Below are 15,842 nucleotides of genomic sequence, written 5' to 3' on the forward strand. Positions count from 1 at the left end.
CTACAATTTTACCCCATTTCTAAATATCATCAGTATTGCAATAACTGACTACATACCATCAATTACATTTTATAGATCAATTTACCATGTTCCTGATTCTTTTTCATTCCTCTACTATTAATTCCATATTTCCACCTTATAATATGAATAATACTGTCCTAATAATTGTTTATTTTAACTTATTCATTATAACTTATACAATAAGAATTCACTCTATAAAATATTGCGGTTACCATAACTCCTAAATAAATTAAAATTAAACAAAACTGTCATTTACCTAGGTATGTTAACAAAGTTTAAATTTTTACTATTATAGTTGTAAGTATTAAAATATTCACTTTGTTTACATATAATAATTATTTTAATACATTTACAGTTTTCTTGAGAAGAAGTCACAAAATCGTGACGAAATATTAAGACAGAGAGCAAATATAGTTTTATTTTCTACAGATCGATTGCTGATACTATAAATCAATATTTAACACAGTACGGTCGAAAATAATTTGAAATATATATATATATATATATATATGTATATATATATATATATATACATATATATATATATATATATATATAAAAATGTGCACTCGTAAGTGAATGGGATATTTTCGGTTAATTTGGAGATAAAAAAGACAAGATTTGTGCTACTTACGAGTGCACATTTTTTTATATTAAATTAAACGGTCATATTCCTTAAAGAGGTCTTTATATATATGTATATATATATATATATATATATATATATATATATATATATATATATATAGCGGGATAGCGTCAAGTCAAGGATCGGCTAGAGATGGTATAAGCCAGTTTAGTGTAGAACTTTATTCTAAATATGAAATTTTCGGTTATAGGCTAAGATCTTCTAAGAAGAAGAATCAAAAAAGAAGAAAAATTCTTCTTTTCTACCTTAAACATGAAGATGCGGTTTTTGTTAGGTTTTAGATGTTTTTTTTGTGTTGTATTTGTAAAAATACCCTTTTGTGTTGTAATGTTTTTATTGAAAATTTTAAATGTATTTTTTAACAATTTTAACATATTTATGACAGTTTTCTTTACCACTAGGACCAACTGAACATTTTCAATGTAGGTTTTTAAATGTTAACTTCCACTATTTGTACTAAATAAGTTTTCTATTTAGGTGCTGATGAAGGTGACAGCCTATCACCGAAAATTTCACATTTAGAATAAAGTTCTACACTAAACTGGCTTATACCATCTCTAGCCGATCCTTGACTTGACGCTTTTCCGAAAGTTACCTACCAAAAAATTATATATATATATATATATATATATATATATATATATATATATATATATATATATATATATATATATATATATATATATATATATATATATATATGTTTGACATATTTTTTTATTCTTGCTTAAACTAATTCTATAACAAATAGGATTTCGTGTCTCTCCCGCCTTTTTCCGTTTTAGTTAGTTAGATTTTCGTTGTCCATTTTCCTTCAGTTAGTACAATTATCCTTTTAATTTCTTTTGGACTTTAGTATCTCCGTAATTAGAGATACGTAGACCCACGTCCCAAAGCTTGCTCTTGTGTCCTCTAAAACACTTGAAAGCCAGTTTGCATATTGGACGTATTTAGACTTGGAATACTTCGTCTACTTTATATTCTAAGACTAAACTTCCTCTTGGGTAAACTTTTATGTTACCGACAATAATACCCATTTTCTGGGAATCCTTTCTTCCCTTATTAGGTAATGAAAGGTTATACTGCATTTAAATTAGTATAATTCCAAAAGAAAATTGGCTGTAAAGTAATAAATGTTTAACTAAGTACGTACTTACCTAAGTCATCATTTAACGTAAATGTGTTATTCCCATTAATAGAACCGATCGTCACTAATATATTAAAAAAAATAATTAAAACATTAAAATTAAATTGCGTCATCTTTAAATAAACATTTTTTGTGAAATGTTAAACGTTTTAGAAATGACTCGATATAATTTAGTTCTCCTACTCTTTAACTGTCATTTAGTAGTGATTTACAGAAAATATATCAAAACTGCAAACATGTATGATTTTACATAACAAAGCCAAGTAAGCACATCTACGAACTAAACACTAATATTTTTTGTATTGACTGAACCTAAAACCTCGAATCACTACAAGGGCTTCAATTAGCTGAACGGTAAAACAGTATGTTCTACTTCATAACTTAATACTTATTAACCCCAATATTTTGTCAGAGGAGTTCTTTGTCTTAATAATAAGATTTTTAATACAGGGTAAATACAAATTCATCAAGGATGTTATAAACTAAAACAAAATTACAAAATTACCTAGGAAAAAGCAATTTTCTTCTTCCCCTTCCTACTATTTCACTTAATATTTTTTATAGTGGGCGTTTATCATTATTTCTACTCCTGCATTTTGTTTCTCTTGTTTTGGTGCACTAAAAAATATAACAAAAACTCAGTCCTTGATGTTTGCCACCTTGCATATCCGTCGTTTATCTGTACTTCTAGCTCTCTCCTTTAATCCTGCTGTACCGTTCGATTCAACTATGAAAATATACTGTTCGGGACAATATGACCCAACTATGGTTTACGGTCCTTAATCGTAATAAAATTAGCTAATGGTGCTAAACAAAACTTTATTAAAAGAACAAATTCCTACAAAATTAAATTTAGTTTACAACTAGACAGTAATAAAAAGTAATTTACAAATATGTTTGTGACATATACAACATAAAATATTAGTCTTGTTATCGTTTTAGAGCAAAATTTACAGCGTGCTCGTTTAGCAGGCGGAGTTGGATTGTCCATAGATGGTTCACTAGAATTTCCATCTTCTCTGTTCGCTTCTATTCGTGTTCTTTTTACCAGTTCTTGTGGGTCTTTACTCCTTGGTAAATTTTTCCTAGAAAGGATAAGTGGTTTCACCAGTGTTTTTCAAAATACTTCAAGAAAAATTCGCCGTTTTGTAAGTTTGTTGGTGTTCCGATATTTTTTTCATTCAGGCAACCTGCGGCTCTATTTGGTCTATTCACTTGAACTTTTAATTCTGTTTCGAGCTTTTCGTAGCTAGATAGTTTAATGACTAGATATTTAAACTTCATTTCTGTTGTATTATCTGACCCTTCAGCTCTAATTTATATCTTAGTGAATTTGCTACCATAACAATGCATTTTTGTATTTTTTTAAAAGTAACATTAAAAATTTTTTGGCGGATATATTGAATCGATACAGCTTACGTTGTAAATCATCTTCACTTTGAGAGATTAGTATTGTGTCGTCTGCGTAGAAAATTATTTTTAGTTGATTTTCTCTCATTTGGTATCCTTCTTTAGTCCTTATTGTTTTTATCATTTTATTCATGATCATGTTGAACAATAGAGGACTTAGAGAAGTCACCTGTCTTCTCCTATTGCCAGCTTTAATTGTCAGTTAGTTCTTCTTCTACTTCTTATTTTATTATGTTGTTGTGGTTGATATTTTCGATCATTTTGATTATTCCTAGATGTGTCTCTCTTCCATATAATTAGTGGATAACGTCCTTTAATTTGACCCTGTTTGTCTTAATGCCTTACTAAGATCCACGAAACATAAATATTCCGGTTTGTTGTATTCTAATTATTTCTCTTGCACTTAATTTATTATAAATATAGGGTTGGTAAAGGATCTTCCCCACCTAAAACCTTGTTGTTTTTCTGATGGTGTTATAATAAACATAAAAGAATAATAATAATAATAACTCATTTAAGCAAGCGCGGAAGATTGACCATAAGCAAATGAAAACTGAGATAACTACTGAGTTTATACGAAGGGTAAAACAGCAGCTTCGTTCACACCTTAATAGTAAAAATTTGTTTAAGGCAGTAAACACCTATGCATGCTCCGCGCTTAGCTACTCATTTGGTATTGTTAAGTGGACATAAATGGATATAGAAAATCTTCAGCGAAAAGTGCGAACACACCTCACAAAGGCACAAAAACACCATCCTCGAAGTGCAGTAGAAAGAACGACATTACCGCGGTATTTAGGAGGACGAGGACTTATGGATATAAGTGAGCAACTAGAAAAACACAATACTAATTTAAGAACCTTTTTTCAGGTGCAGGCTGAGACATCTACTTTACTTCGCGCGATTTGTGCAGTAGATGATACAACACCGATCAAACTGAGGGAACCAGAAATGCGCATAAACCATCTTACTAAGGAGAAAAAAATGCGCACCTGGATGGGTAAACCTCTTCACGGGCGACATCCTAATGAGGTCAGTCAAGACCACGTCGACAATAAAGCTTCGAACTATTGGCTGACATCATGAAAGTTGTTCCCTGAAACAGAGGGTTCATCACTCGCCATTTAGGATCAGGTTATACCAACCAAAAATTACCTGAAATATATCGTCAAAGACCCTCAGGTCCAAAATGACAAATGCCGATATGGATGTCAAACTCAAGACAACTCAACCATCTAACACATTACCGGGGGTTGCCAGGCATTTGCTGCAACTGAATATAAGGAACGGCACGACTCAGTAGGAAAGATCCTTCATCAAGAGATAGCCATCAAACTGGGACTTCTGCAAGCAAACCATCTCCCATATTATCAATACGTTCCTGAAAGTATACTTGAGAATGATAACTAGAAGCTATACTGGGACCGGACTGTGCTCACAGACCAAACAGTGGCACATAATAGAGCAGATCTCATACTAGTTAATAAACTAAAGAGACAAACAACACTAATTGATGTGGCGATACCCAACAACAATAATCTTTGTGTTAAACAAAACGAAAAGATCGCCAAGTACAGTTATCTGGAAATTCAAATACGAAGACAGTGGAGAATGAAAAGTATCCAGACAATACCTATTATTCTCTCTACTACTGGAGTCATTCCGAAGAACCTCCTAGAAAACATAGGAAAGCTAGGTCTGAATTAATATCTCTACAAGACCATGCAGAAAGCTGTACTTCTCTCAACGTCCAGATGTGTACAAAAATTTTTGGGAGATACTCCAGCATACCAAGTCACCTAGGGCTCGATAACACGGAAAGAGTCCCACCAGAGCTCAATCCTTTTGATACCGTAGGTATCTGGGATGAGTGAATTTTCCCATTAGATGGAGTGAGAGCCGTATGGCTAAATCTGACAATAACTTATTCTCAGGTGCAGGCGGAGACATCTACTCTTCATCGCGCGATTTGTGCAGTAGATGACACAACACCGATCAAACTAAGACAACAAGAAATTCGCATAAACCATCTTATTAAGAAAGAAAAATGCGTATCTGGATGGGTAAACCTCTGCACAGGCGACATTCCAATAAAGTCAGTCAAGGCTATATCGACAATATAGCGTCGAACTATTGGTTCACATCAGGAAAGATGTTCCCTGAAACAGGAGGTTTATTACTTGCCATTTAGGATTAGGTTATACCAATCAAAAACTACCTAAAATATACCGTCAAAGATCCTCAGTTTTAAAATGACAAATGTCGATATGGATGTCAAGCCCAAGAAACCATTCAATATCTTAACGGGGGCTGCCAGACATTTGTTTAGTGACTTTTACTTAGTAGGTGTGTTATGTTCGTCTGATTACAAGTATAGGGAATTGCGTGTATTAGAGAAAGAAGTAGATTTTTGGTGGTTGCGAGATAGAGTTGACATCACAATTATCCGCTAGATGGAGCCATATTTCTCCATTTTTATTTTAATTAATTAATTGATTTGCGTCGAAGAAATCTACATTTATCGACTGCCATAGTTCAACTTTTATACCCTAGTCGTCTCTAGTCATCTATCATTTTTAATCCAAATTAATTTACAAATTATTTAGTTGTCAATTCTTTTTCTTCTTTCACGCGCCAAGTGATAAACGTCTTAACGTACAGAGTTGCGCGACATGTCACGTGATAGGGTTTAACAAATAAAATGCAACTACGTAGAAAAATTCAAGGTAGAGGCTGTTCTGCTTCTTCTTTTACACAGCAACTCCTAAACTGTGTATCACAGGGAGATGTACGCGTTAGGAAACCGCAAATAGTTTATCTTCTTTTAAATAAATGTTTATATTCTCACGGTCCTCACGCAAGATGACTTTGCTGCAACTGAATATAAGGAACAGCATGACTCAGTAGGGCAGATCCTTGATCAAGAGCTTTTAAACTGGGATTCTACAAACAAACCCTCTCCCATATTATCAATACGTTTCTGAGAGTATGCTTGAGAATGACTACAAGCTACACTGGAATCGCACTGTGCTCACAGACCAAACTGTAGCCCATAATAGACCAGATATTGCCACGTACAGAGATCTGATAATACAAGTAAGAAGATAATGAAGAATGGAAAATACCCAGACGACACCTAATATTCTTTCTACTACTAGAATCGTCCGAAGAACCTTCTAGAAAACATAAAAAAGCTGGGTCCTAATGAACATATTTATAAGACCATGCAGAAATCTGTACTACTCTCGACGACCAGATGTATACAAAAATTTTTGGGAGATACTCAAGCACACCAAGTCACCTAGGGCATGATAACATGGAAAGACCCCCACCAGAGCTCAATTCTTTTGATACCATAGATATCTGGGATGAGTGATTTTTAGCCTTAGAGGAAGTAAGAGCTTTTTCTTCTTCTTCTTCTTTTTATATAGACATGACACTGTCTGTTTTTTTATTGGCCTCCAGTAAGTTGTCGTTCCATCGTTTTTGTGATTTTTCGTGATCTTTTCATCATTTGGCTTATATGATTATTCCATTCTTCTATTCTATTTCTTATCGAGTTTTTAATGTTCTCCACCTTGCATTTACGTCGTATATATGTACTTTTAGCTCTATCCCATAGTCTTACCATCAATTTTTTAAAGTGTTTTTATCTCTCCTCTTTTTAACATTCGTTTGTCCTCTCTATCGGGTTGTGTTTCTGCCGCGTATGTCATTATTAGTCTGATGACTGTTTTATAAATTCTGAATTTCATTTCTTTCCCAATATTTTTATTTCTCCATATTATTTTATTTAGGCAGCCTGTTTGCTCTGTTTACTTGATCTTCTACTTCATTTTCGAGATTTCCGTAGCTAGATAATGTGATACCTAGATATTTAAAATTCGTCACTTGTTCTATTATCTGACCTTCCAGTTGTAATTTACATCTTAGTAAATTTGCTGTTGTACCTAAGCATTTTGCCTTTTTTGGGAAAATTAACATGTTAAATTTTCTGGCGGTTATATTAAATTGGTGTAGCATACGTTGTAAATCATCTTCACTTTGAGAGAGTAGCATGACTTCGTCCGCATATCAGATTTTTTTATGTTGTTTTTCTCCCATTTGGTGTCCTCTTTCAGTTCTTACTTTTTTTATTATTTTACTTATAATCACGTTAAACAATAGAGGACTCAAGGAAACTCCATGTCTTATCCCATTGCCAGCTTCAATAGAGTCGGTTAGTTCTTCTTCTACTTTTACTTTTATTGTTTTGTTTTGGTAGATATTTTCGATCGTTTTGATTATTCCTAAAGGTTTCTCTCCTGCGTACAGTAAGTGAATAATGTCTTTTAAAAATGCCTTCTTAAGGTTCACGAAACATGAATATGCCGGTTTGTTGTATTCTTATAATTTCTCTTGCACTTGCCTCATTAAAAATATAACGTCGGTGCATGATCTTCCAGACCTAAAACCTTGTTGTTCTTCTGCTAGGGTTATAATTTCATTCAGTTTATTTGTTATCACTTTGGTTGTTAATTTTAGTGTTGTGTTTAAACTAATTCCTCTGTAATTTTGCGGGTCCGATATATCTCCCTTTTTGAAGAGAGGTATTAGGATGCTTGATTTCCATTCTTGAGAAATTCTGTTTGAGTAGTGAAAACTGTATGGCTAAATCTATATAATAATAATAATTTTAGTGTTATGTGTTTAATAAACTAATTCCTCTTAATTTTTCGGGTCCAATTTGTCTTCATTTTCGTGGTTTTCTGTTTAGCTTCAATAGTTTTTTGGTCAAATCTGGTTCTCGGCACTTTACAGCTTATTCGGTATTCTGACTTCTCCTGACAAATTTCTATTTTTTAGTCTTTTTACTTTAACTTTAATTTTTTCTCCTTAATGTTTTTTTCTTCGTTTGTCGTCACTTTTGGTATTTGTGGTTCATTATCGTCACATTTAACAATTAAGTATCGAAAATAGTCTGTCCATATTTCCTTCTGAATTTGTTTTATTTTTATTGGTTTGACAAATTCTTGAATGGCAACCGAGAGGTAGGCGGAGACCAGGAAGGTCTAGAAAAAGTTGGAGAGAAGGAGTTGATAAAGAAATCAGAGAAAGAGAACTGGAGGACGATCTATGGAACGATAGAATGAGATGGATATTGGAAATCGAAAGACGTCGAAGAACGTTGTAAACCGGCATTATATATATGTTCGTTTCTTTTCTTTTTTCTCTGATCGTTCTCCATATTTCTTTTTGTATTTTGTAGAAGTCGTCTTCCATCTATTTTGAGAAGCTATGCCAACGTGCCCTTTTTATTTATCTGACTAAAGTATTTGTTTCACTGGTGATTCATTCATAGTGATGGTTTGTTGTGCTCTGTATTGTTAAAAGTTTATTTTTATTTACATTTAGTCTTTACTTCTTCTCTAAGTTACAAGGCTTTCATTTTTAATACGTTAGTGTTCGCAATTTTTCTCTCTCCAAGTGATTCTGTTGATGCGTTGATTATGTTCTTTTTAAGTTATATTTAGGTTTCCTCCATGTTATTGTTTCCTAATATTTCATCTTTAGTAATCAAGTAATGGTATCCAGCTGTGGGATCAAAAATAATAAAGAAACAAATATCCATTTGGTATTGATTGACTTTGATAAAGCATACAGTAACTTAGGAACTTCTGTGGTGGGTAACGAATAAATAAGCAGTTTTTGGTAATTGCATAAAAATTGTTAGAGATGAGTATATTGATGTGACAGGTACAAGAACACAAATCAAAGATAAGGGAAATTTCTTGAGCTATATAAAGCAGGTTATACAAAACACATATGTGAAAAGTAAAATTATTATATAAGTCATAGGAGCATTATTCAGGATAGAAACATAAAAAGAAACATTATATGGCACTTTTGGCACTTATTCCAATACTGAACTCTAGTATCCAAGTAAAATTCTTGGATAATAATATCATCTCGTATCTAACTGAAAGATATAACCAAATCAAATTAAAAACAATTAACAAAAAATCAGCAGTTGAAAAGAAAATTAAAAACTTGATTTATTGGCCTGGCCTTTAAAATATCACCCAATTTTTGTAAGATTAAAAAGCATTAAGCGAAATAAAAAACGGTTTGGTACAATATTAAAAAGTGTGACCCAAAACAGCTATTAATTATGTATAAAAAGTCCAGTAGCAACATTAAACAAAAAGACTAGATTTTAATCTCAATTTCAACATGACGTACGACAGTCTGATGAATTATTTCTATAGAATGTTTTAAATTTATTAATTAATCATTATTTTATTATGCCACCATATTTAATAAATGAAAAGAGTTTTATAAGGAAATAGAAGACAAATTATTTAATGTCTCTCTGACTTAATTTTAAAGCAGTGATGAATAAATAAAATTAACAACGTAGGTTGTTCTAATATTTTAATTATACCAGGATAAATAAGCTGCAAAATCCTTTTAATGATTTTTCTAAAAACTTTTACGTACCTATGTACCAATTCTTGGTTAGTTTATACTATATTTCATATGTATTTTTCCCACTATTTGCTATATACCATGGAGGATTTGTTGTTAGATTTTTACAAAAAAAGTTGGGTTATAACTTCAGTAATAATTAACTTGTCATCCCTTTTAGATATGTCGAAAATTATTATAAATAAATTAAAAATATTTAAAAATTACTAAAAACCTTTTTTTTTCTATTTGCCTTGCATATACCTTTAAAACAGTTTATCTGGGAGCAAAACCAAAATAAAATAAAACTACGATAAATAAATTTTGTATAAAATACGACAAAGCAGGGGAAACCCCTTTTCTTATTCGATGTTTTTCAAAAACTTCGCCTAGAAAATATTTATAATATAATAAAACAGTCCACCAAATTTTAATAACGATCATGTTATCAAATTTTTGTCGCACTTAATACATCCATCCATCCATCATTGGCTTTTACAACTCTTCGTGAGTTTTTGCCGCGTTTACTATTGCCTTCCATTGATTCCGATCCTGTGCTATTATTTCCCATGGCCCTACTTCCATCTTCTCCAGGTCTTCCCTGACTGCGTCTTTCCACCTTTTTCTAGGCCTTCCTGTCGATCTTCTACCATCTGGTCTTTCCCAAAACACATTGCTAATCAGTCTGTCGTCATCACTCCGTACCACGTGGCCTGCTCATCTTAATATATTGGCTTTTATGTATCTTACAATGTTTCCTTTCCCGAAGAGAGTCTCTATTTCATTGTTGTATCTGCTCCTCCATTCATTTGTCACGCTGTCCCTGCAAGGACCATATATAATTCGCAGGATTTTGCGTTCCCATACTAATAGCTTATTGATTTCTTTCTTTCTCAATGTCCATGTTTTACTTCCATATGTCACTGCTGGTCGTATTATGGTTTTGTACATTTGGATTTTGGCACGCCTTGAGAGAAGCTTTGACCTCATTAGATGTTGAATGGCAAAGAATGATTTATTCCCCGCCAGTATTCGTATTTCAACCTCCCGTTCTCCTGTGTTTTCACTGGTAATTGTTGCTCCTAGGTATTTGAATTCTTTGACCACCTCAAAATTATGATCGTTTATGGTAATGTTTTGTCTTATTCGCTGTCGTTCCTTTTTTGATACGACCATGTATTTAGTTTTTTCTTCGTTTATTTTCAGGCCTACGCTTAGGCTTCTTCAAAGTTCGATACTATATCCTTGACTTCCAGTGTTGTCTGTGCTACTGCATCTACATCATCTGCAAATGCGAGAATAATCTTTGCTCCTCTGGCAGTTATGTCTGGTTTGACTCTGGTATAGATTTTTCGCATTGCATATTCCAATGCTAGGTTAAATAGTAATGGGGACAGCGGGTCTCCCTGTCTGAGTCCGGTGCTTATGCCGAAAGCCTTTGAAGTTTTGCCTCCTATTCTAATTTGTGCAAAGGAATTGTTAACACACGTTCGCGCAATCATGGTCAGCTTCTTTGGTACGCCTAACTCCATCATTGCACTCCACAGTTTTAAGCGATCTATGGAATCATATGCTTGTTTGAAATCTATGAAGATCTGGTGTACTTCTTTATTATATTCCCAATACTTTTCTAGCATTTGTCTGATAGTAAATATTTGGTCGATTGTTGATCTTCCAGGCCTAAAGCCGCATTGGTAATCGCCAATAATTTCCTCTGTATATGGCAGTAATCGTTTTAGTACAACTGAAGCTAATATCTTATATGTAGTACCGATTAGTGAGATTCCCCTGTAGTTGCCACATGTATCCTTTCTGCCTTTTTTATGTATTGGCACGATAATACAGCCACTCCATTCTTTTGGCATTATTTCTTGTTCCCAGGCTTCTTTCATTAATTGGTGTATTTTAGTTCTAAGTTCATGCCCTCCTTTTTTAATTAGTTCTGCATCAATATTGTCTTGTCCCGGGGATTTGTCATTTTTTAGGGTTTCTATCGCCGTGATAATTTCTTCCAGGCTTGGCGGGGGTACTTCTATCTCGGCCGTTTGGTACTCACAATTTGCTTTATTTCCATCCGCGTCTACCTGGACATTTAGAAGACTTTCAAAGTATTTAGCCCATCTTTTGATTATTTTATTTTCAGCTGTAATCATTTGCTCATTTTTATCTCTCACAAAGTTCGGTGTTCTTATATATGCACCTTTCTTATGTTGTCTTACTTCTTTGTAGAATTTTTTATTTTGCTTACTTCTGTGTTCACGTTCTACTTTTTCAATTTGTTGTTGTAAATGTTGTCTCTTTTTTCTCCTTACTGTTCTTCTGGTTAAGGCTCTCTCTCTATTGTATTGTTCACGCTTTTCATCCGTCGGGTTTGCTAGGTAGTCGATTCTTCTTTTGTTTGCTTCTTTTAAGGTATCCTCGCATTCTTCATCAAACCATTTATTTCTTTTTGCTTTTCTCTTCCGACCTATACACTTCTCTGCTGTTTCTGTAATGATCGTTTTAATGGAGTGCCATTTCTGGTCTATATTTTCTCTTTCATTTTCTTTCGTTTCCAACACCTGGAATCTGTTTCTCAATTCTAGTTGGTATTGTCTTTTTCCCTCTTCTTCTTCCAATTTAGACACATTCCATCTTTCGATCTTCATCTGTTTGTCTGTTGTTTGTGTTGAGATTCTAGTTCTGAGCTTGGCCTTTACTAGGAAATGGTCTGTATCACTATCTGGTCCATGTCTAGTTCTTACGTCTATTATACTACTGGAATGCCTCCCATCAATTAATACGTGATCAATTTGGTTCCTCGTTCTTCCATCATTTGATCTCCATGTTACCTTATATATGTTTTTCCTGGCAAATTGGGTGCTTTTGATAATCATGTTGCACCCTGCTGCAAACTCAATCAGCCTTGAACCATTGTCATTGGTAATGTCATGTAGACTCTGATTTCCAGCTACCGGCCTTATGTGTTCTTCTTTGCCTATTTTTGCGTTTAAGTCCCCTAATATTATTTTGATGTCATGTTTTGGGGCTTCCGTATATAATCTGGTTAGGGAGTCATAGAATTCTTCCTTCTCTTCCTCTGCTGCTTCTTCGGTTGGTGCATACACTGAGAATATCGATAGATTAAACCATTTGCCCTTTATTCTTATGCTACAGACTCTATCATTAATTGCTTTGAAATCTAGTATAGCAGATTTAATCCTTTCGCTTATTACAAAACCACACCCTCTTTCATGACGTGTTTCATGTCCAGACCATAACACTATTGACTTCTCCATTTGGATTGTCCCAGACCCAGTCCATCTGACTTCTTGGATTGCAGTCACATCGTATTGTAGTTTTTCCAGCTGTTTTATTGCTCCTGTGGAAATTCCAGGTCGATACCAACTTAGTACGTTCCATGTCCCTAATAGAGTGTCCTTTATTCGTAGCTTACGTCGTTTGTCCTGATAATATGTCCTATTCCGAGGCAATAGTATTCGTTTCGTAGCAGTGTATTTTTCCGTGTATGGATCGCTGGTCCATAGCCCAACCCCCAACCTGGAGGACCAGAATTTTCTGTCTGGGTTTATTCCCATAGCCGATATGTTCCAGTTTTAAGGCGCCAGAAACTCGCCTTTCACCCTCTCTCGTCAGCTATATAACGCACACCCATTGTGCGCCATGCACCCAGTGGTTACGCGGCATATTGCCTTCGAGGACGTGAGAGTAGGACTTATTGGCAGAGCTGAGTTCTATTCCTAGAACTTCCGACTTTTTCGTCAGAAAACAGTGGACGTTTGTCAGAGTTTTATTGCAGTGTGAGCATCGACAACTCGTACTGCCTCCGAGGTCCTTTACCAACCTTTAACCACCAATAATACCAATGGGGTTAATAGTGACTACAAAGCTTTTTATTAAAAAGTGTAAGATTATTTGTAAAAAAATAGTTATTTATATGAAATACACACAAAATTTATTTAACAGATTTAAAAGTTTTAAAATACACAACATTTTTAGTAAATTATCATACATAATTAATAGTTTTTACCTTCAAGGGAGGTGATGATCCATACAAGCACATCGATTGCACTGACATCTCTGGTAATATTTTCTGTCCAAATTTGAGGGGATTTCCAACATTTACCACGTTTTAATTCTCTAGGCTTTTACGGATGACCTTATGATGTAGAAGCTTCATCAGCACTTGTTTTAGTAGCAACTTACTATTTTCCTAACTGCTTAAGAAATTCGCGTCGTTTGTAACCTTTTTTGTATTTTACTTTTCATTTAGATGACACCATCTATCTATATAAAAGGTTAGGATGACAAATCATACCGTTTTTCATAAATTCACAAATCACACCGACAAATTGTCAAAAATATTGGTTGCAGTAATTTTAAAATAAGAGTAATTAAACAAAATATTTTAAAGCTTTATGTTAGTTTAGATTTATCTACCTAGCTAGATCTAGAAAAGAAAGCTGGACTTCTTCTTCTTTGTGTACCGTGTCCGTATTCAGACGTTGGCCGTCATCATGTTTACAATTTCCTGAAACCTTTCTCTGTCGGCTGCTGCGCGAAATAATTCTTCTACTGTGGAATCACACCATTGTCTAATATTACTCAGCCATGAAAGTTTCTTTCGACCAATCCATCTCTTTCCTTCCACTTTTCCTTGTACTATAAGGCGAAGTAGATGGTATCTAGGTCCTCTAATTATATGGCCGAAGTATTCTGTTTTTCTCCTCTTTATAGTGTTTATGAGCAGACGTTCTGAATTGATCATTTAAAGAACATCTTCATTGGAAGTGTGCGAAACCCACGATATCTTTAGGATTCGTCTATAGCACCACAATTCGAATGCTTCTAACTTGTTTAGCATTGTGGTTTTTAACGTCCATGTCTCACATATAACATTTCAGGACTTTCTTACGAATATTCATCGACAGGTTTCTGTTGCATAAAACTGGTTTCCCGGTCATAAAAGCTTTACGTGATATTTCGATCCTGGTTATTATCTCTTCATAAAAGTCACAATTTACATTTAACCAGCTGCCAAGTTATTTGAAATGATTTACCCTTTCGATCTCCTCTCCATTAAGAGAAATCAGACCTTGATCTATATTGATCTTTCCAACTGCCATCCACTTTGTCTTTGAAATGTTGATTTTAAGGCCTCTCCGATAACTTGCTTTACTGACTAGATTTAGTAATGTTTGGAGATCTTGTAAATTTTCTGCAAGAATAGTTGTATCGTCAGCGTATCTAATATTGTTGATTACTTCTCGACCTAGTCTTACTCCCTCTTGTCTGTCATCCAAAGCCTCCCTAAAGATTTCTTCAGAGGACAGATTAAAAAGAGTGGGTGACAAAACACAACCCTGCCGTACTCCACGTTTGATGGATATTTTTAAGTCTGACTGTCTTCAATTTGGATAGAGGCTACTTGATTGTAATATAAGTATTTCATCAGTCTTATATCATAGTGGTCAAGTCCTGCTGCCCGTAGGCAATCTAAAAGTGTATCGTATTGTACTCTTTCGAAGTCGATGAAACAAACATAAATATTCTTTCGGAATTCACAACTTTTTTGTAATAGAACGCGCATACAGAATAGTGCCTCTCTAGTTCCTAGACCGTTTCTAAATCCAAATTGCTTATTACCCATCCTACTTTCGCGTAGAAGGAATACTCGGTTTTGTATAATTCGTAAGAGTATCTTGAGTGTGTGACTCATCAAACTGATTAGTCTAAAATCGCTGCATTTGGTGGGCCTGCTTTTCTTTGGTAATGTTATAACACTGACTTTAACCAATCAACTTACAAATAAAATAAATTATAATTATCTGACAGATAAAATGTAAAATATTTATTTGCCAAATAAAGTACCGAATAAAGTTATCTAGAAAATAAATTATGTTTATTGTAGTTTGGTATTATGTTGTAGGTTATCGTGAAACCACAAAAATATGAACATAATATTGTTGTTTATTGTGGGTGGGAGACATGGATCCAGTATTAGAAGATTTAATGAAAACGAAGAGTATGATCAGTATAATGTTTAATGTTTATAAACTTAGTGAATATAATATTTGAAGCAGAGTTGAACATTTTTGTAATACTAAAGGCTTTTTAAAAGATTTAGATTTAGTAAACCGACAGTGATCTATAGTAGTATAGCATTCC

The 15,842-nt window shown here is 33.8% G+C and overlaps 1 protein-coding gene across 1 annotated transcript in view; it reads right to left on the bottom strand.

The window, feature by feature from the left end:
• The window catches only part of prom (prominin), a 614,595-nt gene extending 612,538 nt beyond the window's left edge, over positions 1-2,057 (bottom strand). Inside the window, exon 1 of the mRNA XM_072540698.1 lies at positions 1,828-2,057. Coding sequence (XP_072396799.1) covers positions 1,828-1,930 — 103 coding nt within the window. The 5' untranslated portion in view covers positions 1,931-2,057. The remainder of the gene's footprint in view (positions 1-1,827) is intronic.
• Positions 2,058-15,842: the final 13,785 nt, after the last annotated feature.

The sequence above is a fragment of the Diabrotica undecimpunctata genome, chromosome 8 (genome assembly GCF_040954645.1).
Source record: "Diabrotica undecimpunctata isolate CICGRU chromosome 8, icDiaUnde3, whole genome shotgun sequence".
Classification (NCBI taxonomy): domain Eukaryota; kingdom Metazoa; phylum Arthropoda; class Insecta; order Coleoptera; family Chrysomelidae; genus Diabrotica; species Diabrotica undecimpunctata.